The sequence below is a fragment of the Oxyura jamaicensis genome, chromosome 8 (assembly GCF_011077185.1).
Source record: "Oxyura jamaicensis isolate SHBP4307 breed ruddy duck chromosome 8, BPBGC_Ojam_1.0, whole genome shotgun sequence".
NCBI classification, from domain to species: Eukaryota; Metazoa; Chordata; class Aves; order Anseriformes; family Anatidae; genus Oxyura; species Oxyura jamaicensis.
Window position 1 is genome coordinate 27,921,831 of NC_048900.1, and position 27,496 is coordinate 27,949,326.

The 27,496-nt window shown below is 38.2% G+C and overlaps 1 protein-coding gene across 3 annotated transcripts; it reads right to left on the reverse strand.

Moving 5' to 3' along the window:
• Positions 1-4,161: 4,161 nt before the first annotated feature.
• OMA1 (OMA1 zinc metallopeptidase) lies at positions 4,162-26,152 on the reverse strand. Of its 3 annotated transcripts, none has more exons than XM_035333404.1 (9): positions 25,962-26,148; positions 24,789-25,317; positions 24,109-24,337; positions 22,865-23,038; positions 22,662-22,769; positions 20,840-20,968; positions 16,867-16,941; positions 14,994-15,143; positions 4,162-7,525 (listed from the first exon to the last, which is right to left on the reverse strand). In XM_035333404.1, exons 2-9 carry the CDS (start codon positions 25,295-25,297, stop codon positions 7,307-7,309), a joined length of 1,593 nt encoding a protein of 530 aa, XP_035189295.1. In that variant the 5' UTR covers positions 25,298-25,317; positions 25,962-26,148; the 3' UTR covers positions 4,162-7,306. The 3 variants fall into 3 exon arrangements, with proteins under 3 accessions (XP_035189295.1, XP_035189296.1, XP_035189297.1); XM_035333405.1 differs by lacking the exon at positions 25,962-26,148 and adding an exon at positions 25,723-25,740; XM_035333406.1 differs by lacking the exon at positions 4,162-7,525 and adding an exon at positions 11,736-12,300 and having other exon boundaries at positions 25,962-26,152.
• Between the last annotated feature and the right edge of the window lie 1,344 nt (positions 26,153-27,496).

Here is a 27,496-nt window from a genome sequence, read left to right on the forward strand (position 1 = left end):
CAGATGGAGATTTCTGCAGGGACAGCCTGATAGGCTGGGACCTGCTGACAGAGAAGAATCAAGACATCCACAGGTCTCCATGGCTTCTACCGCCACACTCTTTTGCAATACTGACAACAAAGATAAGGAGAGATCTGCATATCAAAGGCTAGCTAGCATCAAAAATAGAGTTGTTTGCTACAATGCAAACAGACCAAACAACCACGAGGAAATTAACATGGGGCACATTTAAATACTGCACCCTGAGAAAGCCACGAGAAGTTCTCCAGTAGCACACAGGGACACGTGAAACACAGATGTTACAACAGTTATGCCCCCAAACTCCTCCAGTCATTGAAACCGTAGCCAAGGCAGGACGGAGCTCTATCAGAGGCGTGGGTGTAGAAGATGCAGGATCAGCAGCATTCACAAGCACAGTTGCTGCTAAAGATATGCTGGTACTCCTGGCACAGCCTCTGGATATACTTCCCCGAGCTCCAGCTGAAATGTAAGAGCTTGTCTTTTGAATGCCCTGGGGTCACAATGCCCCATGCTGTTCAGGACTGCACCCATCAGAGTTATTCACAGCGATGAAGACAGAGGCAGCACTAAAACCTTCTGCAGACATACCTGAACCCCAGCCCACGGATCAGCACATGATCAAACTGTGCCACCATGCACCAAACCCTGAATGAATGTGCGATTTACAAGTCCTGAGGAATACCTGGCATCTCTTATTCTGACACAGCAGCGTGTGAGTTTCTTCATATTGCTTAAAAATTAAGACATGGCATTTGGGGACAAAGTAGCTTCCTTGTCACCAAATGATCATCATTAACTTAACCACCATCATTACAGCTGAACTTTCCAGCCCAGCCAAATGAAGTCAGTCAATTCCTTCTCTGTACTTTTTTTTTTTTTTTGGTTGTTTTCCTTCCTCTGTGGCTAATTATTGAGCATTTTTTCTAAGCCCTAATTCATGCCTCCTTCCTGCTTACTGAAGCTAAAATGTCATCTGTGCAGGAGCTCATAATCAGCTGATTCTGACAAGCAGGGGACGAAGTACAAAAGGAAGAATATTGTTTTATGGAGGGAGAAATCCAAATCTAACTTACTGGGACTTTTGCCAGGGATTTCAGCACAAACAGAATAGAGGCCTCACTGCTGACAGTGAAAATTGGACCTTGTTGCTTTTCAAGGATTTTGCTTCCTTCTAGCTTATAGATGGAAAAAATGGTGAAATACAAGCCAGGTACCCTCCTCTGTATAGCAAAGCAGAAAAAAAAAATGCCAAATACAGTGTCAGCAAATTATTCCTAAAGCAGTCAGAACCTCAGCTGTTTTGTTAAGTGCTTAAAGAATACACAGAGACTTCCTCCAGGCTCAGAAATTGAAGACAATCTTCTACCTGCCAGTCTCCAAAACCCAGCTGACACACATCCAGCTCCTCCGACTGTAAACATTTCTGGTATCCAGGCAAAAAGGGCTGAAAGCCTTCCACAGAACAACGTAAGATTCACTAGCGAACAAGGACAATGTTTCAAGTTTACTCCAGGGAACAGTCGTTGCTGTTAACACCAAAGGGAAAATCACCTCAGTAATTTACCAAAGCCAGACTAAAAATGAAGGTATTGCAATGCAGCAGTTTCAAGATTCACTCAGGCAGCCCAACTGCCACCTTGTGGCTAACAAATCCTCCTGCTGCGACTTTGCCCCATTATTCCTTCATCATTTACTCCTTCGTTATTTATTCCATACACATATAGAATAAATCTCAAGACAACATACCCTAGGCAGGAATAAATACCTCTGATTCTCTAGAGTCCAAATATACAATACAGATCAATGCTATTAGAAGGGAAAAGGAGATAAATTCAATTACCTCAAGCCTGACATTGCAGAGAACTGTATATGGGGAAGCATCTGGGTTGGCATAGGAGTCATCTAAATTCTGGTACTATTCAGCACAGGCTGATCTGATGAAGGAAACCAACAACTTATTTCATTTGACAATTGGGTCAAATGCCCAATTCTCTTTGCAATTCTAGAGAATTAAGAAAAAAAAAAACACCAATTTTTGAGGAGATTGTTGCATCTGTTGTGGCCCTTTCAATTAACCTAAATATTTGTTTGAAAAGATCTAGAAGTCTTTGAGGCTATGAAGAATCAGCAAGGAAATGTGCACAAGAATTCTGGAGCTTCCTATAAGTTCATTAGGTCTGCAAACTGTTTAGCACTTTCAGTATCTTCTGTTACTGATGCATCTTACACCATTTTTTCACACTGACCTGAGCTGGAATTTTGGTTTTGCCACCAAATGAATTTTCTACATTGCAGAAAAGTTCAGCATGGTATGAGTCTAAGAGAAAACAGGAGGGCCCCAACCACGGTGTCACTCACGAAGAAGAGAACCACCTTTTTATCACTTTTATGGAACTCACCTTGAAAACCAGTCCTTGTACCTTCCATTAGAAACAAAAGACAGACCAACCAAAGGCTGCAGCATGTTCCAACACACTTATAACACACACATCTTTCCACAAACATCTACATGCCATGGAAAGCTGAAGGAAAAAGTAGGCAAGTCTGATCATAAAGTACATGTCACAAACCAATTATTATTTTTACTTCCATTAGTTACATCAGAGGTTCTTAGTATCTGTGCCTCCCCTAACTTTCCACAGGAAGGCAGCAGCAAAATGCTGCAGATTCCAAATCATCGCTATAATTATGATGATCTTTACCCGTTCCCTACAGCTCCAACTGGAACTGCTGTTCCAAACTGTGTGGGGTGGTGTGCTCTGAAACAGGTGTCTTCAGCTGAAGATCTGCAAGCTGAACTCCACAAAATAAACATGTTTAGTGTGGGTTTGGCGTGCTGTCAGCCGGTAGGGTTTTTAGCAAATGAAAATACAGAAGACAACCATAAAAAAACAACTTTTTTTTTTTTCCAAATGCGTGTTTTGACATACATTTTGCTGATCTCCAATGAGAAGAAAGACTGCACGAAGGGCATTATAGAGGTGACTAAGTACATTTAAGGTTTCTGTCAACTTTGTCTCACCAAACGTTGGTTATGATTTGCTAATTAATCCAGTATTTTCAGAATCCCATTTTAAATTGAAATATATTAGTAAGCTGTAACAAAAGATTTAGAAACATCATTTTCAGAAGGTGATAGGTATCAACAAATAATAGCAGACTGCTTGAAAAATGTTTATGCTTAAAATATAATGAATATTGCACATGCCCCATTCAACAGTTACGTTCTACTCAATGTATTATAATTGAGCTCTACTGAATTACTTTTCTAGTGAATAAATACTGTACACGCTGTACTGTGAAGAGACATCATGTAATGTATACTAATTAAGCCATTATATCTGTAGAGAAGATCATATCAGAAATATCAAATTAGCAGGAATTAAACATCTCAAAGGATTAATGAAACATTATGGAGCCATTCACTTCCAGGTCAACAGGTTCAATTTCAGCCTAGTTTAATAGTTATAATGAATTTATGTGCTGGAGATAACAATTCTCTGCATCCATTCATAAAGCAGGGTAAGAACCTGCACCAAGAAGAGCAGCCTTACTCGCACAGCCAGAACGAGGTAGCCACAAGTATTATGCTTGGCCTGTACGTGGCACGGGGCCACGTGAGATCAAGTAACGTAGTTAGTGGGTGCCTGCAAAACAAGGAGGCAGCAATGAGGGACACCAGGGACACTCTGTCAGATCTCTTTACTGACAATTGCCACCCCCAGCAATAAACTGGGGCAGTTCGTGGGCAGAGTATTTGGCTCCTGCTCTTTAATTTGACCTAAGAGTCCCCTCTGCTTATCCTGGTTCTGAGCACAGCAGCCCATGCTGCTTCTGGCAGAGGCACAGGCAGCGCAATAAACAGATGGGGGGAAGGAAGAATTATAGCCCACTTTCATAGTAGCTAATAACGGATTATTACACTGGAAATACTTCCTCAACCAGAAGTACTGAGATACCACCACCACGCTGAAAATAAACTGTGGCAGCCTGCATGATATATGATAAAAGTGTAAAACTTCCAAGATTGTTGTCTTTCAGTGACTACAAACAGAATTTGAGAACAAAGAGCATCTAACAGTTCTTTACTTTTCTTTCCTGGCACTTGTGTATTTCAAATAATTTTTTTTTTAAAAAATAAAAAAGGCAAATATGACAACCAAGAAGTTATAAGGAACCATTCCAGGACTGCCTTGTATGCACGTTCCCCTGCTTGTCATCTCTCTCAACGCTCCCACAACAGCAAATGCATTAAGATCTTTAGTACAATTTGTACTATATACTTAATCTTTCTACAGGAAGCTAGTGAATTACAGCATGCAGTGCTGGCAGTAGAAATACAGATGCATTTTTACTGATCCATCTAACCTTTTGTCACCTTAGCCACTAATCTCCCTCTTGGACGGTAGGCATCTTTCAAGTACTGAATTCCTTCAAATACACTTCTAGATCTATTTTTCCTGCAGTATACTAAGTCACCCACCTCCGATGCAAAGCTTCCACAGATCATCCAATGCTTGCAATCACCGTTATTTTCCTATGATATATATTTTTAAATTACTTTCATAATAATTTCAAATCATTATATGCTCTCCAATTTTAAAAGTGCAATTTTCACCATGGCTTCTCAAACCAGTGGAAAGCACCATTTATATTTGTTAATTTTTATCTGTTCAAGCAAGAAAAAAGAAAATACTTTTTTTGCAATATACGCAGACGCGATGTATAGTATTTAATAAGAGTTTAAGAAAAAAGTACCTACTGAGATGCAGATGAGCACAAGGCATTCTTGTGTTGGGCAGTCAAGAAAAGAAGAAGAAACCCCTCCCAAAGCATTTAAGAAAAATGTTAGGAATAATTCAATATGTAAAGTAAAAAGTGAAATCTTCAACATCCCTTTTTTAACAGTAAAATTCTAGAGCTTTAATGCAGAGGGCTAACTCTGTGTTGTGTGTACATGTGTGTGCTGGCATGTGCACCTGTGTATGTACGGCTAGTCAGAAGATACCTTTTATTACATCTGTATTGCTGGAAAAAGCACAACAGCCCTTTGTCGGTCTAATATAAGCTAATATCTCTCCCTCAAAACCTTGTCTTTCTCATCACCACCATCATGGCTACAAGCCTATTTACATACAAATTTTAAAAACATCTCCCCTGGTGAGCTTTACAATTGCATCTCCGACATTCTGCTGCAATACTTAACCCACTTAGAACAGGCAGTAGAAGTAAGAAACCTGTGTATTTGCACACTTCATCCTGAATGCTATAAAAACTCTTCTCTGTTCTCCTTAGTCCTAACAGACACAAACATCAAGTCCCATGTCATGCAGGAGCCCTGGGTAACGAAACAAGCTTTGACACTGGAGCAAGAAAGAGGCAGCAGCACTGGGGTCGTGGTGTTGCAGTATAAACTATAAGGTCCACAGGGAAATCTAAATGGTGTATTTTTCTGTTTACCTTCAGGTGACAATGTCCAAGTGCTTTAACACATCACTGAATGTCCGTTACAAAAACTCCTGTCACTAAGAATAAAACCGGATGGATGAATAATGGTCAGGCTGGACCTTCTGCCTCTTGCCAGTAGGACTGGCAAGATTTAAAAACAGCTTGTAAGCAATATGCTGCCAATCTAGACCTATGTAATCAGGCCTAGAATCATCAACATCCAACGTTACAGACACATCGACTTACCTCTGAACAGAAGTAAGTTAAGTAGTTGCTGGCATTTCTCCAAGGACCCCCAGTTCGTTGGCTGAAGTCAGTAAAGAAATTACTTGTTTCACAACCTTTTTATCCAACTATATTCACAGACAGCGATGAATAGGTTGTTTTTTCCTTAAAAAACTTGCATTCTGATTAAATTGAATAAATATGATAGTCTGCCCTCCACCGCGTATAAAAAAGAATGTTTCAAATAACCATACACTGTACTATGTTTTGAATGTCCCCTCCACATAAAACCCCACCATACGTGAAACAAATCTTTGTTTCCATACAAAAGGAGAAACAACAACAGAACAGCAGATACATCTTAACAGATAAGAGAAAGGGATTTCCTTTTTTTTGTTTTCAATCTCTGCTGCCTCTTTCTATGTCTTTCTGTAAGATAACATTCAGTAGTTTCATCAGGTGCAAAGCATCGACAACTCAGACAGTTGCAAATAAAAATTAACATGCTGGCTACATGAGGTACTCCATCACAGAAGGCAGAGCTTTACCTATCTTGTGCATACTGGTCTCCACAGTAAGAAAGGTGTGGCTTCAGGAGAGGCTGGAGGGTGTTCTTCTCCTTGTGTGGTTGTGGTTTTTGGCTCTGAGTTTTGTTTTGTGCTTTTTTATGTATATATATGCACAGCATTAGATGGAGGTTTCCTGCAGAGTGGTCGCCTTCTTGGATTAGGTACAACTGCTAAAGCTGTGCAGTCAAGAAATTGTATTTGTCTGCTACATAATATACTTCCACATCAGCAATCACTTCTATCCAGACTGATCTATCCAGCTCAACTATCTCTAAAGTAATACTGGCCTCTGATAAGGCACTCTCATAATTTAAAACACACTTATCCTTGCAAAGCATTCCGGGGCTAAAGATTGTGGTTCTTATAAAATGTTTTTTAGAAGAAAGCCTTCCTTGAAAATAATTTAACTTATTTTTTTAATTGAACTTTGTACAACCCTTTCAGGTTGCTTTGAAGAAAAATGTTGAATTAATCCATACCCTCAAATGCCTTAGAAAGGAGAAAAATCCCAGCAGTAAATCCACCTAATTAAGTGGGGGTGTATCTAGCCCATGGGCTATTACTGCATCTCAGCTTAATATTTTTAAACATTCTATATGTGGAACAGGCAGTAAGCTCTCATCATTTTTTCTCAAATGAAGCTGAACAGATCTAACCCAAATTACAGCAAGATAAACCAGACAAGTTAAGTGATGAAAATTGTACTTTTTCCTCTGCTTTAGGGACGCTTCTGGCTCATCTGTCCTCTGATCAAGGTGAGCCTGATAAAGCTGAAAATTACACTGTGTGACTGGATTGTACGAGATTATCTTTCCCCTGAGAAGTCATTTATTTTAGTAACCCTTGATGAATAAGAAACTTTCTGCTCCAACGTGATGATCTTCTTGTGTGGGCACAACTCCTTATTGCTTTGAGTGAGAGACTGCATGAAAGAAACACAGAATATAGGCGGCTAGATCTTCTTTATGGTTCAAAGACAAATGTGCCCTAAAAGATAGACCCTCAGAGACCAACAGCTTCATAAAATGGAATAATTGTCGTCATTAGTTCGTAGGTTTAACTGCAAAAGTTACTGGTATGTCTTCCACTTTTTGAGTGTGAGGAAAATCCAGTTTTGGTTTTGAGAGAGCTTGCTCTGTAGAATTTTGAGTTTCTTGAACTTTAGACGATTCCAGGAGATGTTGCATGTTTAGTTTGAAAATAAGGCGAGGATCAGGTCCAGAAAGAGATGGACAATTGCAGCGCTCTCTTATTTTAAGAGCCTGTGAATACATAGGAAAACAAATCAAGCTCATTTAAACAAGATTAAAAAAAAAAAAAAAAAAAAAATGGTTTCAGACAGTGATTTGGCTTTCCAGTAAGGTCTGCATTTGCATATAAAGCTTAATGAGTATAAGATTGAGTCAGAATTGTCACTGAAAAACTTTTCAACAGAAACCAAGATTTCCTGAGAAGAAATGTATCTTTCAGTATGGTAAAACAATGGAAAGAAAATGAAAAATGTTTTCTCGTAGGCAGTCTCCCAAAGAATGGATAACCTAAAAGGTACCTCTTAAATAAGTATGGAGTTCTCAAACTATTTTATGTGCTATTTGTGCATATCAGTAACTTTTACCTTCTAATTTACATTCATATGTAAATTAAAATGACTGCATACTTCATCAGCTATGTTTCATTATTGAAGTAATTATATATACAGGCATCTGGCTGGAAAAAAAAAAGGAGGGAAAAATCTTCAGTAATGTAACAGACATTTAACTGTTTGGCAGAGGAATCCAGATGGTTTATCAGCATAGTTAAGGTCCAGTTACACAAGTGATCTCATCTTCAAGAAACATTGGAATACAGAGCTTCCAAGTGTTCTCAGAAAACAGATGTCTCTAGAATGTAAAAATCTATCTGGATTAAGAGATTTGCTCTAGGAGACAAACTTTAATTAATCCTGCTTACAAAATAACTAAAGTGTCAGAGCTTCCATTTCACAGATCAGAAAGTAGAGGCACAGAGGAGTCAAAGGATTTCACAGAGGCACATTTACTCCAGCTTTCTGTTCTGGCCAACAGATCATGCTGCCTTGGAGGCAATCTGAGAAAGGTAATGACACTGGATGAATCTTCTCAAAGGCATTGGGGAGAACTGGGATAAAACAGGATAAAGTCAGCTGTTTTAAAGGATGCTTAAGTTGGTGTTCATTTTAATGAAGCCGAACGTACTTTAGCTAGCCCATTCAAACAGGCAGGTTATTTTAAAGATGGGTAGCACACAAACCAGTTTGATGCAGTACTTTCCAACTCGTTGTACACAGGCCTACCAGTATCCGTGGATTCTCCTAGAACACTCATATAGCCTTACCAAATAAAACAAGCTTCTATACATTACACAGAAAATTTGAAGTAGAATTTTAGAGGGTTCTACATTTCCGATGAGAGCTATTTTTTCAAGATCTGCAAATAAAGCACCAAGTCAAAAATTAGCCTGATATTTAGCACTCAATGGTCACAGTGATAGCCACTTTTATGTGAGGTTCACTGTATCTTAGCCTCAAGCAGCATAACCTTGTGACAGAGTAACATTCAGCTTAATTTTTAATATTTTCATGGGAAAATAAGATCCTGTGTATAGTTCATTCCATTTTCTTCATAACCATGTATTCTAGAAAAGTAATGACCACATCTGTCCTGAGCTGTGGCCAGGTGCCTCCTGCCAGTTCTAGGGACAGCTATGAGAAAGTGTCAATTCATTCATTCTGTATGGGTTATAGAGGAGGAAGAAAGTAAGAGTTTTTATGGCAGCTCCACAGATGCATTGAAAAACGGAGTGGAAAATTTTAGTCTGCTTTATATGCACTAGATTTGGTTGAAATATGAAATCAAATATTCCAGTACACCTGTGTATAAGTATTTGCCCATCATTTTGAAACAATTTAGTACTCTTTCACAGGAGACACTGGGAACAGCTTACTACAGCAGATTGTGAAATGGAAAACTGAGCTTCTTAAGTAATTTCTTTGTATGAGGAGGTACCAAAACATATTTCTCCTGAACATTAGTACAGCGAACTAATAAGAGTTTCATGTAAATGGCTATAAACAAAGAGAATTTAAAGGTAACAACTGGTTTGGGGGAGAAAAAAAAAAAAAAAAAAAGATGCATTCCAGGAATGTAGGAAGAGTTTCCTCAGCTGTTTCTTGTTTAAGTGTAATATTCAAATTACTGCATATGCAAGTCTGGATTAGGTATGCAAATATTCCTCTTGTCAAACTTGTAAAGAACACGAATAAAGCTCTCAGTATTTGTTTTTCTATGAGGTGATAGTCCATGTAGTCATCAAGTATAACTATACCACTGAACACTCTTCTGCCTCAGTGACCAATTAAATTCTAAAGTGATGTTTTTGACAAACCAAGAGTTTTCACTTGTTCTCTTAACAGAACATAAGCTGCTGCAAGACTACATTAACGTCAGGCAGCATTATTCAAGGGAAATGGAAATATAAAGATTTAAGCTGTATCCTGGAAAGGGCAACATAATCCTCTTTTAAACTAATTTAACAATTTTAAATCTCACGGGGGTTTTTGCTATATGGCGCCTGGCTTATTTCCATGGTTTCACTTATCTAAAATACTGAAGTCACAACAGCAAAGGTCCAAAACAATACTTCCGAGTTAACACTTTTACCCTGTGGGTGTCTTTGTTTTCTTGCTACACATAAAGCTGTTGAAGAGAGGAGGAGGCATCTATTGAACACCATCAACGCACATGCCAATAAAAAGACTGCAGTTATGAGAATGCAAAGCTGCGTTGACGTACCATCTCACTGTTAAATACATCTAGGGCTATACATTCTAATGAAGGTAGGCTTTGCATGTATGTCTATGTGTTAAGTATGTTTGTGACTGCTGTGAAATATTCAACCTTATTCAGAAGGTGTTCTTTCCCTGGCTGTTGACTACTGCACTTGTCTTTTGTGCCAGTTCTGCTGTAGCATCATTAACGTGCCAATAACTGGCTGAAGAGCTAACAGTATGTTTTGCCTGAAAGATTAAACAGCCAACCATGGCCAGCCACACTCACGCTGTACTTTCAAAATCACCAGCAATTTCAAATCTGATAATTTCATATTGCTCAAGCAAATTGATTTCTGTCAGTTTGGGTAGGAAGACAAGTAAAAGCATTCTTAATGAAGCAAATGCATATCAACTTCAATAAGAATATGTTTCATCATCTGTATATTGAAGAATGTTCTAAATAAAGACAATGGACAGAACCGAGACAAGGTTAACTAGCTAGAGTGAGTACACAGAGGCACCTGGAAATTAAGAGCACCGTAATGCCATTCTTTTCAGATTAACTTTAAGAAAGAAATATTACCGTTCAGAATAAAGACCACCTAAATGCTTACTGGCTCAGAAGACATCAAATACGATATCAAAACTACTGCTTGTAAGTAGCAAAGGTGAAGCTGTTTTTCTTATCAATATAATTGCAATCATCTCCTGCAATGTACTGAGAGGGGGGAAGGCGTAACAATTAGGGAGGCCTGCCTCACCCTGATGCTTTCAAATGAAACCTAACAGCAAGACAAATACAGGAGGGAAAAAAAAAAAAAAAAAAGTATGTTTTATCTCTCAGTGCTCATCTTTCACCACTGTCACAGGTAAGCAGGCTAACTGCATCTCGACCCCTTATAATCTTTTGGAGCAAATCCTACCTCTCAGGATAAAAGTCACTCTCTGAAGTCCACAAACAAGGCCAAGGGTTAAAACTCTCTTTGTATAAACTGTAATTACCTCGGCAGAGCTGAATTCGGGTCTGGCCTTGCAACTCGGACAAAAACTAAGGAATAGCACAAGCATGCAGCAAAATAAATAAATAAATCAGAAAAGCTCAGTTGCAAGCTGAATTACAATTAGCAGCCACAGAAGACAACAACGGGTTGTACAAATGAAGTAGTAGTACAAAGATGATTCAGAGTAGATAGATTTGTTACTTGATAGAGAAAGAAAAGCAAGGAATACATAACGTTAATACTTCAAATCTTTCAGTGATTCTATGGGCACAGAAAAAGAAAATTGTGACAAAGTGTTTAAATTTATGGAGAAGATAGAAACATAAGTCAGTATTTTTTGTTATTTTCCTTCAAATACTTACACTGATAGGGCATATTAGTATGCTCTAGTGCTAGAACTATCTCAGGTAATCTTCACATCATTAGCAAAAGGGCAAATATAACATCCCCTTTTTGAAAAGCAAGAGAAAAAACAAAAAGGAAGCAAAATAATGTATCTTCAATATCCCAATAGACACGTGAAAGAGGAATAAAGTAAATAACTACCCAAGGAACAAGAAAAACAATAAACAGCCAACACGGATTTGACAAGAACAAATCTTGCCAAAAAATATTTGCTTTTTTTTAAAAAAAAAAAAAGTTAATTGGCCTGGCAGGCAAAATAGAAGCAGTAGAAATGACATTTCCCAACTTAGTAACTGACTCTTGAAATGATTTCAGTATGGTATTTCCACAAGAAAGTGTTGGAAACGGGTGTTAGAGTAAATAAAAAATGGAATCTGAGTGAACAACACGATGCCAAAAAAGCAAATGTCATGTCAAGATGAGTTTTGGTGTCACAGGCAAAGGCTCAGTAGATAACCTTCTGCTTTATTCAATATTGCTGAGGCTTCAGCTGATGTACAGTGTTCAGTTTGGACAACTTACAAGGAGAAAGGTAGACAAGCTGTAATGAGTCAGAGAACATTAAAATAAAAAGTTCAGAGATGAACCAGCAGATCCTTTAGCTGCTCTTTGGCTCTATACTGCCATGACTTTTCTCTCCACAACAATAAGCTACTGTACTACAAAATCATTTTAAGATTTCTTTTTCTGAACATGAAATGCATAGGGCCTTTGAGTATTTCACCACTTTCCATGTAGGAATTCTAGGAGATTACAGGCTCCTGTTTAACAGGGTTATCATTTGGCTGGCATATTCTGTTCTCCCGGTGTACAATCCAAATTGTTCCAGGCAGAGGGGGAAATCCTTTAAAAACATGACAAATCTTTTTCATTTACTTTTTCCTTTCCAGGAGAGTGCTACTTTGCAACTGTTTATAGTTCTCTATTAATTCCTCAGTTTAGCTGTAGCTTGCAACTTGTTCAGAAATGCAGATGCAAGATCTTTAAAACTCATTTGATTGCTCCCTGTCTTTTAATTATGTGAAAAGAGAATCCTTGTGATATTGCTGCTTTAATTTACATTTCCTGAGACTGTTAAGTTGCCTCCTTGAGACAAGCTATTTCATTACCTGAACAAAAATTTTTCATTTTCTATAATCAGAGTTTATTGTGAGCTTGATCAGAAGTCTGTAGAGAAACATCTTCACATCCTGAGAAGACCAAAAACTTGTCACACATTTTTCCTAGCAGGTCTAATAATAGGTATTATCTTGTCCTAAAAAAAGTTACAGCTTCAAAACCACTAGTATACGAAACATAACATTTATATCAGTATCTTTAATACAAGCTGGTCTATTTAATTCACATCTTCAGAGAAAGGGCAATTTCAAAACCAAATAGAAATGTAAAAGCCAGTATAATTTTTTTCTTTATGATTCCAGCCTTTGTTCCTTGCTTATGATGGATCTGATGCTGAGTCTAAGTAGTAGATTCTTCATAGAGAGATAAAAAGGCTCTTTTAGATACCTAGCTTCTCCTCTTGGGCTCTGAACATCTAATGGCCATTAATATATGGTAAACATACGGTTCTAAAATGCTTTAAGTATGTGAATGGTGAAATAAAAAAAAAAAAAAATCTGCTGATATTGAACAGCAAAGCCCTGGGATTCCCTTCAAACGCCTGAGATTCAGATTCAAGGAGGCAGCTCTCAGTCAAAGGAGAGTAAACACTTCAGACAAGAAGCCTCCAACAACACTTCTACATAACTTCTTTCATTTGTATTCCATTTTTTCCAGTATCAGCCTCACCTATCTGTCAACCTTTGTTAAAAAGAAGCCTTCAGCCCCTACTTTCTAAACCTAATCCAAAAAACATGCAAGGTAAAAGGCAAATGAAAACATCTCAGTCTCTAAGAAACTTTGAAAGAAAGTTTCCTAGCCTCCACAGCTCTTGTGAGAGCAGTGATAAAAAGATCAAAGGTTACTCCACCTGCTAAACTGCAAGACGTAAGACAAAAATAATAATAGGTCTGCTATGACTACACAGTTGCTCATTTACTTAACTTATTTGCTCAGTCCCGGAGTAGAACACAAGAAGGTATTTATTTCCATGTTATAAGCCAGTCAATAATTGTATAAAATAATAAAGGATTCTGAATACTTTATGTTCAACCTAACTAAAACAAAGGCTCCAGAAATGTGCACCATTTTCTATTCAGCTGCTCTAAAAATATTGCTCAACAAATTATTCTCACAGCCTGTTTTTGCAAAGTACAGAATTTGTGTATATTAATTTAAAATATTCAGTCCTGCCATTCTCCAACCTCCTACCCCTTATCTCTGTTTTGATTTATGCTATCATTTAGAATATTTACTGCATTCATTCTCAAAGGATTCATGAAAATCCTCCTTTGAAATCAGTAAACACCTCAACATTTTAGTGCTCTCTCTGCCAACAAATCTTCAACTGTCTCTGCAGCTTAGAACTGAGAAAGATGGTAAGTGACTGGGAATTTAAAGGAAAAAAAAAAAAAAAAACAGGAAGAAGAAATTGGCAGTTTGTTATAAGAAAGGAAATTTCCTTTAGCTTGCTTGCAAAACAACTGTTGAAGTGCTCTAATAAGCAGCAACTTAAAAAAAAAAATCTAACAAGTAGGCAAAAAAACATGTTATTTTACTGTAGTAAAGAAAAAAAGAAAATCTGCCTAAAGAAATAGTCAACAAACTAAGATCACTAAACTTGGAACGGTTCTCAAATAAGAGAACTAGCACTGTTAACAGCAGAAATTCTTGCTTAATCTACCAGTAAATAATACACCAAATTAAGAGAATCCCCAAGCAGCTATCTACATGGCATTCATCTGAGGGGCAATCCAAAAGAAATAACAGAACATACTGCAGATTGATGGGCAACTGCATGAATTATCTCAATTTCCTTAGAGTGGGGTAAAATTTTCTCCCTAATGTGATGGAACAAATAGAGAGATTTGAAGAAAAAAGCAGTCTGCAAAATCTACAGAGACCTATCGTAACCAGGGCTGTTAAGAAATCTGCTGGGGATCTGACATTCTTCTGAGGCATCGTTATTTGAGGTGTGTTCAATTCCACATCAGTGGGAGAGACAGGATAGTAGGGAGCATTCTCTAGTTGACAGCCTTGGGCTAGCTACCAAAGCAATAAAAGGTAAGACATTTTACAGACAGTTTCGGAATCCAACTTAAAATCTGGCTTTCAAAATGGCATAAAAGGGAAAAGATAGTGACACAGGTCTCATTCATTCACATCCATAGTAAAAATGCCTTTAAAAAGCAGAAGCATTAGGATTTGATTAGAAGACAGGAAATAAGCCACTAGAATTAATTGCATTTTACCTGGGCTATCCTAATGTTTCCTTTTTAATAGAATTATCAAGAAGGTTGAGATTCTTATGACAGAAAATTTCTGTATGGGTAAAGGGAAAGATAAGCATGATGCAATGAGAGCTGCTTGTGGATTGATGCCAAAGTAATTCAGGCAACCTTCCTCAGAGAAAAAGCTACACTTCCTTCAACTGCTCACCTCTGGAATAAGCCGGTCCAAGTGCTCAGCTCTATTTTCATGTGAAGGGTGCGTGGAGAGCCACTCTGGTAACTTGGGCTGCCCTTGAATGGCTTCTGCTAATTCCATCTGCTGCCAAAACACACTGCTTGCTCTTACATCCACACAAGCCTGAAAGCACAAAAGAAATGTATACATCACTGCTTTTAAGGTAGTATCATACACATTCTAATTACACCTGAAATAATAAAAAATTACACCTGAATTAGGTAATTCAGGAGAAGGAATAATAGGATTCACAATTTCTGCCATGTGTTTGTTCTTTAAAAAAAAAAAAAATACTCAGCTGCTTGTTCCATGTTATATTTGCTAGACACCATATAGCAGAAGAACAAGTTAATCATCTTCACAGATTTAAGTAAATTTAAAGGTAAGAGTCAAAAATATCAAGTGATAATAATTCACACTTAAATATATCTGAAAACAAGCTGCAAAGGCTTTTCTGCATGTGATTACACTGCCTTTTAAAAGAGTGATTTTTGTAATCCACAACAGGTAAAAGTAGTAATTCTGGAGGACTGTGACTCTCCTATCTCTCTCTACAGAAGTATGAATTTAACTACAGAAAGTTGAGGAACATTACGAATGGCACTTGTATATCACCAACAATCTCCTTTATACTTGACTTTAAGTGAAAGGAAAAGATAACAAGATTTCTTACGTTGGTTTTCTTTAAGAGAAAAAGATGAGTGCTCATATGGTAAGGAAATGACCCCCCTCCCCAGAAATGTATTAGTGGTGCTTTGTCCTTTGAATTTTATTTCTTGAAGTTGTTATTACAAAATTATATCTGCACAAGCAGATAAATGCTGAGAAAGCACTTGGCTTGTTTCTCTCTGATACATCCCTACAACCTCATTGGTATTATAAAGCAGTGAGTTACCCACACAGCAATTACGTTTTTCCATGGATTGCATTAGTCCTCTAGATGACTTTAAACTATAAATGCAGTTTCAGTCCCAGAACTGAAGTTCATTTTAAAAATTCTGCATTGAAGAAATATTAATAAGTAATACGAAAACGGAAATTCTCCTTATGAAATATTAACGCTAGATGGTGCTGCTCTCATAGATATCTAACACTTAAGAATTATTTATCTCTACTGCACCTAGCTAGAACTGATTGCTGTTTTATTTTGATGAATTTAGAATGAAAACTCGCAGGAACAACAAAAAAAAGTGACTCTAAAATGAATTATGGATAAAGATTTTACTAGTCTCTTACCATATTCTTGTCTTAATTTAGCAAAGATAGCTTAAAATAAACTTAAGTACCAGAAAAGTGTTGATATACTTCATAATTATGAGAAATCATATAAAATACAATCATAATATCAGAGTTCTTAAATTATACTGTATTTTTTTGAAAATAAGTGTTATAGATAAGAATATTTTAAATGCATGAAAACACAGTAAAGCATTCCTCAAAAATTCTTGCAGTAGTAGAAGCTAAATGAAAGGTAGAAGTTCAAAGTACAATTCATATCTCCAGATAGAATTTAATGTATTCTACATATGAAAGCTCACTATTTGGCTTTCTCCTCTTTGTAAATACATAGCTTTTTCTTCTAGTAGTAATAAATTATATAGAAAGTATACTGTGTCACTGATAATGCACAATTTTACAAATTCCAATTTATTACATAGAATTTAGCTAGGAGGACTTTGTTTTTCCCTATAAACTGCTTTTTTTCCCACTACATTAATCTACAATTCTTAAAAAAGGAAAAAAGCAACCGGTTTACCTCTGCATGAAGTATGAAATTCCCTCTGGTTATAATGGAAAGTGAAAAGTGTCTGTTCAGTTGCTAATAAAACAAACCAGTTGCAGTTACCTTTGCTGCAAACTGAAGTCCCACTTTATCAGCTTCAGCCTCCAACGTTCTGCTGTACGGTCTATCAAACATAAACTGCAAAAAAGCACAGAGCTCTATTCCATGCTTTAAATAAAGCATTTAAATAAAGCATTTTTCTAACCCCCTCATAACAAATGGTGTTTATATATCATGTTTACATTGCATGCAATCAGTATTAATTTGTCTTGATATTATCTTTAATTACTTTATATATAATTCATGGATCCTGTATTCGGTTGAAATCCATTCAAATTACACATATTTTCATGGCCCCTCTCATCAGCCAGCATCATCGCATTTTGCAGTGGCCGAAGGGTTGACATCAACTTTAAATTAATTGGTTTAAAACATTATAACCAGAAATATATTACTGGTCAGGGTCGTACGGAAGATTCAGAGTCAGAAGAAACAAGCTGGTTATGAACAAAATAGAATTTTCTCACTTTGCTTTTATTGGCATTAAGATTTTAGCTGTAGCAACAGCATGTAAAAAAAATCCAATGGCTTATAAGATTACCTTCTTTAAACCCAGTACAATCTACTTTGTACGGTAAGCAGCCCACAGTATGGAATGCAACCATGAACGTTTTCATGGGAAAAAAAAAAAAAAAAATCACATTTGCCATGATTATCCCTCAACACAAGGTGCAGATTACCCTTGAGAAATCAGACTGGAAGACATAAATATGACCAAATACTCTCCCTTTTGTCTATGTTCTGACAATTTATTAACAGGCACTAAGAGACAGTGGTAGCTTTGTCAACCTGTTATTTATTCATACAGCCCAGGATGTTCTGGCACATATAATTCATGTACATTTGGGCAGCCTTGCCCTAGTGTATCAGGTTAGAGTAAAGGCAAATCAGGACGTGTTAAAACAGCCTGCTCCTGCCGAGATAAGCAACGTGTCAAAGCATCCTGATCTCAGCATAGATTAGGAAGTACGAACGGAAGAATGGGGATGTGCAAGGTTAGTGAAGAAGAAAAGGTTTCATCAGCTCTTTATTTGGTCAAAGAAGCAGATCCTCCTTGTATGTTCCATTAAAAAAAAAAAAGTAAAAAACAGTTAGAAATGAAGAGCACCAAAGAGACAGTCCAATGCTTTGAGTACATAAAGATATCTCTAACTTTTTGTTTCTTTATAAAGTAGTGCGGGTGCTTTTTTTATTTACTAGGTCAGAAAGAAACTTAGAAGCAATCAGAGCTTGTCCTCTGCAGTTTTATCCAAGCCAAATACATTGATATAAAATATTAAAAAAGTAAGTATTGAAGACAGTAAGCGTTGAAAAAAATGACAATTGAAAAGTAAGCAGTGAAGCTCTTCACTTCCTTACAGACCTTGCACATTGCAATTACAAAAGTGTTTTTAAAATCCTCGGAAGATAAATCATTGTTTGAAGTGGAATATGTATTTTTAATTGTCCTGAAAAGTGCTCCAAGTCTACTGGAATCAAAGATAGCCCCAGCTGGTCTGTGACATATTCCTGAAACACCCTTTCTCAGTTAGCCAGATCTATTTTATTTTTTATTTTTTAATTGTTACGCACTTTCCAATGAGGAATAGAAACTGGTAATGGGCGATAGGACAACACTAAGCATTAACTGAAACAGATGTCTGCACAAGCAGGCTGTTTTATACTTCTTCAGTTACAACCGCTTTCTGGAAGCTTTACAGCAATTTCAAGTGAGAAGGGAAATTTAAGAGCTAGGAAACTGGTGGTGTGAATGCATGTGTAATTTTAATAGACTGTCTAAACAGAGAGCTTTGGGACAGCAAGAAGACAGCCACAAGATCAGCTTTGAAACTCCTACCTCTTAAACAGCTTTGTGTTTACAGTTAAGCAGCAGGGTATTATTATTTACCTCTATCCCAAAACTGTACCCAAAATATGGTTGTGTTCTGAAAAATAAATGCAACTATTTGTATTGCTAATGCAATTCCTGGTTCAGGATCAACCTTTGCAAGGATGCATCTGAGGCAAATATCACCCTCTATCTGCTGCTGTTTGCTTTACTTTTCCTCTGTGCATCAGCTACTAGCAAGTCAGAGACTAGCAGTAGCCTAAACAGACGCTGATGTGATACCACACAACTCTCATTGAATGCGTAGCATTCCCAGGGATATGTTCCTATATAAAATAATATCTGCTCTAACAGCAAAGGCGACGTGTTTCTGTTCAGAAATACATGACTAAAGAACAACAATGAATGAATCCTATGAGAAAACTCAAGGCAAGTGCAATCACTAGCACTGGAGAAAAAGGCAGGGCTGAAGCTAACGTGAAAAAGCCTACAAAGAGTCACTAGAAATTACAGTCAACAACAAAAAGCAAACCATGGTCAGTAAAGAAAACACTAAAGCACCTGAGGTCATAAAAGAAGAACAAATACTGAAACAGAAGCGAGTACTACAGCGTGGCCTTAGTAACCATTTCAGAGAGTAGAGCCAGGCACTGCCATGATAATAATGACAAACTGGGATTTTAAAACATTAAAAAGTAAAACTTGGGTATGGAAAAAGGAAATGAAGCATTCTGAGAAAATGAGTAGAGAGATTTTTTACCTATGTAAGCACAATAGAAAAATGTTGAATGGAGGAAGCAAACAGGTGTTGCACTTACAGGTGAGTAGCAAAAAAAAATTCCTATTCAGCATCTTTTGTATACGGAATACATTTTTGCCAATATTAATTATTTACTCAGCATTACATATGGATACATTGAGTTCTATTTAAGGTAAGTCTAACCACTGTTTTAAACCAAGACATTACTGTACAATGTCTCATAAACAATAGATCTCTCCTATAGCACAGTAGAACCAAGGGCTTTAAAGCCAGATTCCATTTGCAATCTAAAGCCCAACTCCAGCCTACAATGCCAGAACATCAGCTGCAATAGCCTAGGAGAAAAGATGCTGACAGAGAACTAAATCTTGCTGTCTAAATTATGAGCAGTGTCAGGATTGATTCACACTTTGCTTTTTCCCAATTCAGCTGTTCAAAATGCTGACTAGCATTCATCAATGTATTTCAATGTATTGGTTTCTTAGCTACTTGTAGAAATATCCAAGCTCGTTAGAGGTAGTAATTTATGCTCACAATCCACACATCTACTCATTACCATAACAACTACCAAAACAGATTGGTTATGTTTAAATTTCTGAAGAACCAGGTGAAATATCAGGTAAATCATCAAGAGAAATCAAAGAAACCAGAGAGCTATTCCACTGCATTCCAGATTCCAGTTTTATGATTTAAAGAAAATTTCCAAAAAAAGAGAAAAAAATGGTTAACCGTCCAGAAGCAGGCAGTAAACGAGACAGCAGGGAAAAAACAGCAACGCAATAACCACTAAATTTTACTTTATGGGAAGTACGCTGTCTGTAAAGATTATTTCAGTAAGGTTTATTATAGTATAGTTTCTACTTTAAAAGAACATTTAGACTCACAACTTCCTTATCTTGAAATCCACAAAAATGTATTTAAAGATACTCTTTCCATATATTTTAGTTTGTTTAGAAACATTTTAGCAACTACTCAAGATAAAAACATGGCATTTTAAAACTTTAAAACGTGAGATACATTTCAAACAGGCAATCATTTAACTTAATTGGCAAGCAAGTACTAAGGGCCCATCCAACTAAATCCAATCATTATTTAAGATCTAAAGTTTTTCAAGATGACAAATGAGAATATATATCAACTAAAGCAGATGTATATTTATAAAAACATATTTCCTTCAAAAACATACTGATATATTTATTTTTGCTTATAATCTCTCCTCTGCTTTTTTCCCCAAACATACTGTTCAGCAGTACAATCTCCCCAAGACTATAAATGTTTTTCCATGAACTCTAGAAGGATAATAAGAAATATTTCAACACGTTTGCAATGAATGTCAGAAACAGATGTATTCAAATAAGTCGTGTGAAGTATTCCATAGTCAGTCTTACCTCCTGCAACTTACTCTGAATCCACTGGCCAACAACCGCCAAACTATCACGAGGACAGATGGCCCAAATCATAGTGAGAAAGATGAGTGATAGGAAATCCAAGAAGTGAACCAGACTGGCTTTCTCTGCCTGGTAACAAAAATGGTTCAGTTTTCATTACTGCCTGTTTTTTGTTTTTGAAGAACACAATATACTTTCAAAACACTATAAAATTGGTAATTTTTATTCTATGCAGCCACAGGAACAAGCTCCCGTGCTTGAGCCAAAACAAAACAAGAAAAAAAAAACAACCATAAAACCCCAAACCAGTTGGATACAAGGTTCTTTCAGTATAGAATCCACACCAACTACCTAAATAGAGCTGGAACAAACATATTTTGCCTGTCTCCCAGTTGGAAAGATTCAAAGCCTGGGATAAGATGATGGCAGTATACAGATAGAGTTCTTTAGTAAGAAGGCCATGAAACAGTTGGAAGGAAAAACCCATAAAGACCTAGAAGACTGTTGTTTACATTAACTTGAGAAAAGACAGACATCAGTTAGACAGAAACACTAATGGAACAAGGGGAAAGTAAGCAACTCTACATTTTTTTTGTCTATTGCGTTCTTTTAATTTTAGAAACTAAAAAATCCTGAAGAATGAAACTGAAATGATTCTGTTTTCCAGACCTCTATCTGATGTTGAACAAATTGATCTGAGCACTGAGAAGTCAGATCATGCCATACTTTTCTCTGTGCCAGGTGGGTGACACAGATGCCATACAAACAGGGTAAGCTGTTTTTATTCTGAAAAAATATTTCTAATAGGTTTAGCAAGTCTAATTTGGCTCAACTGAACCCCAAGCAACTATGATGTGAACATTGTTGCTCATCCAAAATCATACAAGTTGCAGTAAAACTGTTTTGAATTTTCATTGCCTTCAAAACATATTTACCTATTTCCAGATTATTTTGTAACTTCATCAGGATGTTTTATGCTTAAAAGGTCCTTGTTATGTCTTGTCAACTGATGGATAGGTAATGGATGCATTGTTTTTTAAACTACATGTACAGATAGAAGACATTTTGTATGCAAAGCAGCACTTTCAAGCAAATCACCTCAATCCAGAACAGTAGGAACCCTATTTCTACACCATACTCTTATTCATAGTTGTACCTTCAAAGCACAACAGAATGATTACATCCATTCTTTAGTGCTTAAATGGCAAAGAACTACCAATTTCAACACATGAAGGACATAAAACAGTAAGTTTGTGAAGGCAATCATCTCTAAATGCAGAATCAAGCTCCAGGCATTCTGGAGTTTTGCATTCCAAAACTGTGCCACTAAAATAAAACACCCTACATTTCAGAATAAGGTATTGAAGTACATCTACTTATGTATGTATTAACAAATCCAGGAGTAACAAACTGAGTTGCTGAGTGCCTCCAGTTCCTTAAGTCTACACTATAGGAGGAGAGACATCTAGAGACCAAGTTCTAAATGACTGTTAATAGTGAGCCATAATCCATCCATGCACTTATTAAAACAAAACAAAAACACTGATAGACTTTGTGCTAACAATGACTACTACAGGAGACTTCTGGCAGTTCTTATATGGAGTTCTATTATTCACGTAGTGATAACTTTTAAATTATAAGACATAACTTAAAAGTTAGGTTATAAGAATAAATTGTATCAGAATACTCTCATTTCAAAGTCGATTTTGCATTAATTAGAAAGACTCACAATGAAATTTTGGTGGGTAGTGGCTGGGAAGATCTTAATTATAATTAATAATAATTATTTAAAGAAAGCTGTCTAAAATTCTTAAATACTTACTGCGTGTTCCAGCACAGCATGAGCTATTTCATGCCCCAGAATGAAAGACAGTTGATGGATATCAGAAACTGCATTTAGCAATCCAGTGAAAACAAATACTTGACCATTCTATGAACAAGACAGAGTGAAAATTAAGTAGGAGGCAAATAAATGAAATGCTCTTTCAATATTACTAATCATTTTTCTATTTGGGTTCAACTTACTGGAAGCACAAAGGCATTTACTCCTGGTTCATCTACCACATGGATAACCCAGTCGAGTGCCGAGACCTGTGGGACGTCCTTGTTGCTCTCAGATAAATGACCAACAACGCTCCTCACAACCTGATAGCGCGCATCCGTCTCAGGCAGCATTTTACTTTTGAATTCCTCCATCCACTGAAAAAAGAATTAATTGATTGCCACACAGAACAAACACACAGTAAATGACTACTTGGTAAATTAATTTAGAGGCTATGAACTTCTTTAAAGCTAATTTTTTATATGTTTTTCTTTCATATAGCCCAACCCAATAGAGTAGAGTTCATGCTTTCAGACTCACTATCTAAGGATTTATAAACTTAAAAGGAAGTAAACTAACCACAGATCAAAAATAAGATAGTAAAAACTCGCCTTCTACAGCCTCATATACCTGGTATTTTCCTAATACACACAGTTAAGCTTGGCATCACAATTTAGCAAAGATTTCTATATCTTTCTGAATTCCCATTTGGGATTATAATTTCTTTATATCTCTATATTTTTTGTATCTTCTAAGTTGGACAAACTTATACCAAAGATGTAACAGAATATGTCCATGTACTAATTCTGCTATGTTGTGTCACTTTCTCTATAATTCAGGAATACAGTGACATTTGTTCATGGCTGAACGCTTCGAGTTTCACTGACATTAGAACAGCAAGTCACAGAACTCAAAGTAACAAAAATCAGAGCAATGGGCAATCTAAAAGAAAGCAACTAACGAAGGAGGAGCTGATCAAATGAAAAAAAAAAAAAAAAGAAAAAGTAGAACTGAGTGTATTCTCAGTGGTGGGGAGTAATACTAAACAAATTGACAGCTTAGAAAAAAGGACCTTAAACAAGTGCCAAGGAATGCTCAAACCAGCAAAGGAAGTGGGACAGATCTAGGTATGTACCTGTTATACTTTTATGTCTCTATCACACTTCTGTGTTTACTGTATTATGATAACACAGTCAGAAATGTTTGCTGCATACATGGGATGTGTTCTTCAACCATCACATATCCCTGAATGATTTGCTGATGAGAAGGTAACTCTTAAAAAAGATAGGGATAAGACGAGGGGGTAACTTATGGGGATGCTCTGGGGGTTTATATAGCCTTTACCTATAGGTTAAATACCAGTAGGTGTGTTTTCCTATTTGACCATTAAAAAAATATAAAGCATTAACAGTTTTTGAGTACTTGTTATTTTTCTTTAAAATCTTACCATATCATACTCCATCTGTGACAGCTGCCTAAAATGCTCTTTTCCAAACACCAACAGCCGGGCACGCCCAGTGATGGGTGTCTCCTCCAAGTGAGTAAAATAAAACACAACAAATAAAACTCCTAAGCTACTGACACCCAGGAGTATCTTCCATTTATTTCTCCTTGCACTTTCTTTAAAAAGTTCCCGTTTATTAGGAGGAAGTGCCTTCCACCAATTTCTTATGCTCCTGCAAAACACAAACAACTGTCAACTTAGGACACAGTTAAAATGGGGGTTGTTAGCGTCTGCCATTGCTCTACTCTCTATTACATTCTCACCTTGTGAGAGCTTAAGAAAGGTTATAATCTACCAGACTCCTACTCACCCTCTCCCTTTCCCTTTCTTCCCTCCCACAGGAAGGGAAGGGGAAACGCCCCTTAGTGTCTTGGGGCATTCTACCCTCTACCATGGTAGAGGATTAGAAGGGCAAAAGACACATCTAACACCTCTGATAATGGAAAACAATTTCTTATTGAGCAAACCGTCAGCCTAGGCCCCAGTTCTGCAAAATTTTGCATAAATACTAAAATGAAAAGACTACAAATACACCTATCACTCTCTACAAAAAGTGATGAACATATGCAAATGTCTTTGCACAACAGAGTCTTACTTTGAGAGTAAGCAAGATAGAATTTTACCTGCCAAGAATGATAGCAAATAGTTTCTGAGCTGGCTTAACAATAATCCAGAAGAGAGGAACAGGTGCAGCCTGAATTAATGGTGATGTGTGAAAAAAACTGGCGATTTGAATGTTCCAAGCAGAAAAATGACTTGGGCGTAGCCCTGCAGAACTGATTTGGAAGGACGTGATCTTCTCCCCCAGCAGCGGAGAAGACTGAAAGCAAAACCTTCCTGAACCGTGAGGTGCATTCTTCCATACTTCTGTTTTTGGGACGTTCAAAAGACACCTCTGTCCTTGACCAAGAAAGTTTCTACAATAGTCAGGGCTTTCAGTCAAAAAACAGTTTCTAATATTTCCACTCAAATCCAGCCTTCGGCATCTATCTTGTATAGAACTGACTTGGATTTGGCAACGTCCTGTGTAAGACCTGTAGAGCTTGTTGTACTTCCCCTGCTTGGTCAAAGAAGCCAAACGAAAGAAAATACAGCTCCTGCCCGGCAACTTCAGACCACAGATGATATTCATAACCTCTTTGGTTGGTTAAGCTGAAACAAAGAAAAAAGGTATTAAGAAAGTCACCCCAGCAGGAAACCTTGAAACGTTACTTCATTTCTTCTGAGCGAGTATCTCCTATTTCTTTGCCCAGGCAAAAAGAGTCACAGTTACAACTGCATCCTGTTGCAGATCTAACATATGACCCTGCCTTCAACTGTAACAAGACCAGCGCCTCACATTTTATCGCTGAGAACAAAACAGTATCCTTGTTTATTCTTGCTCTTTAATTACAAAGAGACCAGAACGACTGCAGGTGCTCCTCGTGGAACAGATCTGTGTGCACCATCCCCTTTCCACCCTGGGCTCCTCACCACAGGTGCCGTTCGCACACTGTGAGGAAAACCGGGATTTATTGAGCATTTCGCTAACGTTTTTCTCCTCAGCGCAGGGCTCACCCGGCCTGGAAACGCAGCGGCCCCTCAGCGGCTCCCGGCCGGGCAGGCCCCAGCTCCCAGCCCCTGCCCCGCTCCCCTCAGTGCGCGGCTCCCCCCCGACTATCGCGACTATCGTGACAAATGCAGACGTGAGGAGGAGCAGGGAGAAGGGGGAACGTGGCACTCTGAGGCGGCCGGGGAGGGGGCGCGCTGAGGATCCGCTGCGGGAAACACCTCCTCCGCCGGGCTCCCCTACTCACCACCCCAGCAGGCGGAGGAGGAGATGCCGCCGATGCCGGGCCGCGGCGGGGGGCGGGAGGAAGACGGGAGGAGAGGAGACGGGACAGGACATCACAGGACGGGACAGGCCCGACCCAGCACCGCCCCGTTTCCGTCCCCGTCCCCGTCCCGTTCCCTCAGGCGGTGGCGGCCTTCGCCCCTCCCCCCTCCCCTCGAGCGCCTGCGTCCGCCATTTTGTGGCGGTGTCGCCGCCCGGCCTGGGCGCTGGGCTCTGGGGGAAGGCGGCCACGACCCGGGGGGGGGCTCCTTAGGGGAGCTGGGGCAGCCCCATGCCAACTTTCCTTCCCTTCCCATGGCTTTGCTCCCCCACGCTGTGGTAGAGCCTGTGTGCGTCCCTGCCTGCACCCACTCTCTGTTGGGTCCCTGGGTTTGACAGTGTGGTGGTCCCAAGCCTGTCCTTCAGCTTTCTGAGCTCGTGAGGTGTGCCTTGGGCTCGTTTGCTGCAGTTCTTGGTAATCTGAAGCATCAAAGTACTTACTGCTACAGGAGAGCTGCTAACAGGCCTGTGGAAGGGAGCAGTGAGCTCTGCTACCATAGTGGGAGGTGGGGTCTGGCTATTACCAACCCCAAGAAAATACCCAGTTGCTAACACTTTGTAATTTGGGGCCTACCTATCTAGCTGACAGAAGCACTTCTTAAATGATGCATCAAGCAAATTATGTGAAAAACAAGTTCTTTGACAAATGAAGGGGTGAAGCTGGAATGTGGATGGTAAGGGTTGGACACCCAGGCTTCCTATCTGTCCTGGGGCTTTGCTAAAGGCCCTCTTAGAGGAAAGGGAAGAAGCACAGATCTTGACATCCACTCACTGAACAAAGTCAGGTATCGTTCAGTGTTTGCTGAGATCTCCATTTGTCCATCCCTTTGTACTGTTGAGGCCCTCTACTGTGACAGTTCTTAACCATTTATTTCAGCTGCCTGAGAAAATAGATCATAACCAGATTTTGGAGTCCAGGCCAGGAAGGAATCTCCTGTAGTGACAGGTAGAAAGTCTGTTTTCAGTAGACACATTTCCTTTAAAAACTGCCCAGCCTCCACTATAGTAAGGTACATAATATGTAAAATCTGTCAATTAGCACAGCATTAATTCTTGTGATTGTCAGCTCCAGTCATGAAAGCAGATGAGCTGTAGCAGAAGGAAGAGCCCTTAGTCTAACCTAAGGCCTGTGTATGTCCCAGCCGTTAAGAAATAAAGAGCCAAGATGGAAGCTTTCATGGCTGTCAGCTGATATTCAATGTCTTCATTTCTTAGACTTCGTATTTGCCTGCTTTTCTTATCTTCTTCACCTAGAATTCTCCACTCCTAAGCCAGAAATGAATACTTTTCTACCAATTGCTCTGTGGAGCAAATTTCATTCTTCCACCCCACTGAGTCTCCACTTTATTTCAAATCAGCTGAAAATTGAGTGTATTTTGTTGCTGTTGTTTTCTTTGAATACTTCTTTTTGGCATTTTTTTTTTTTTTTCTCCAATCACATTATTTAAGTGTCTGCAT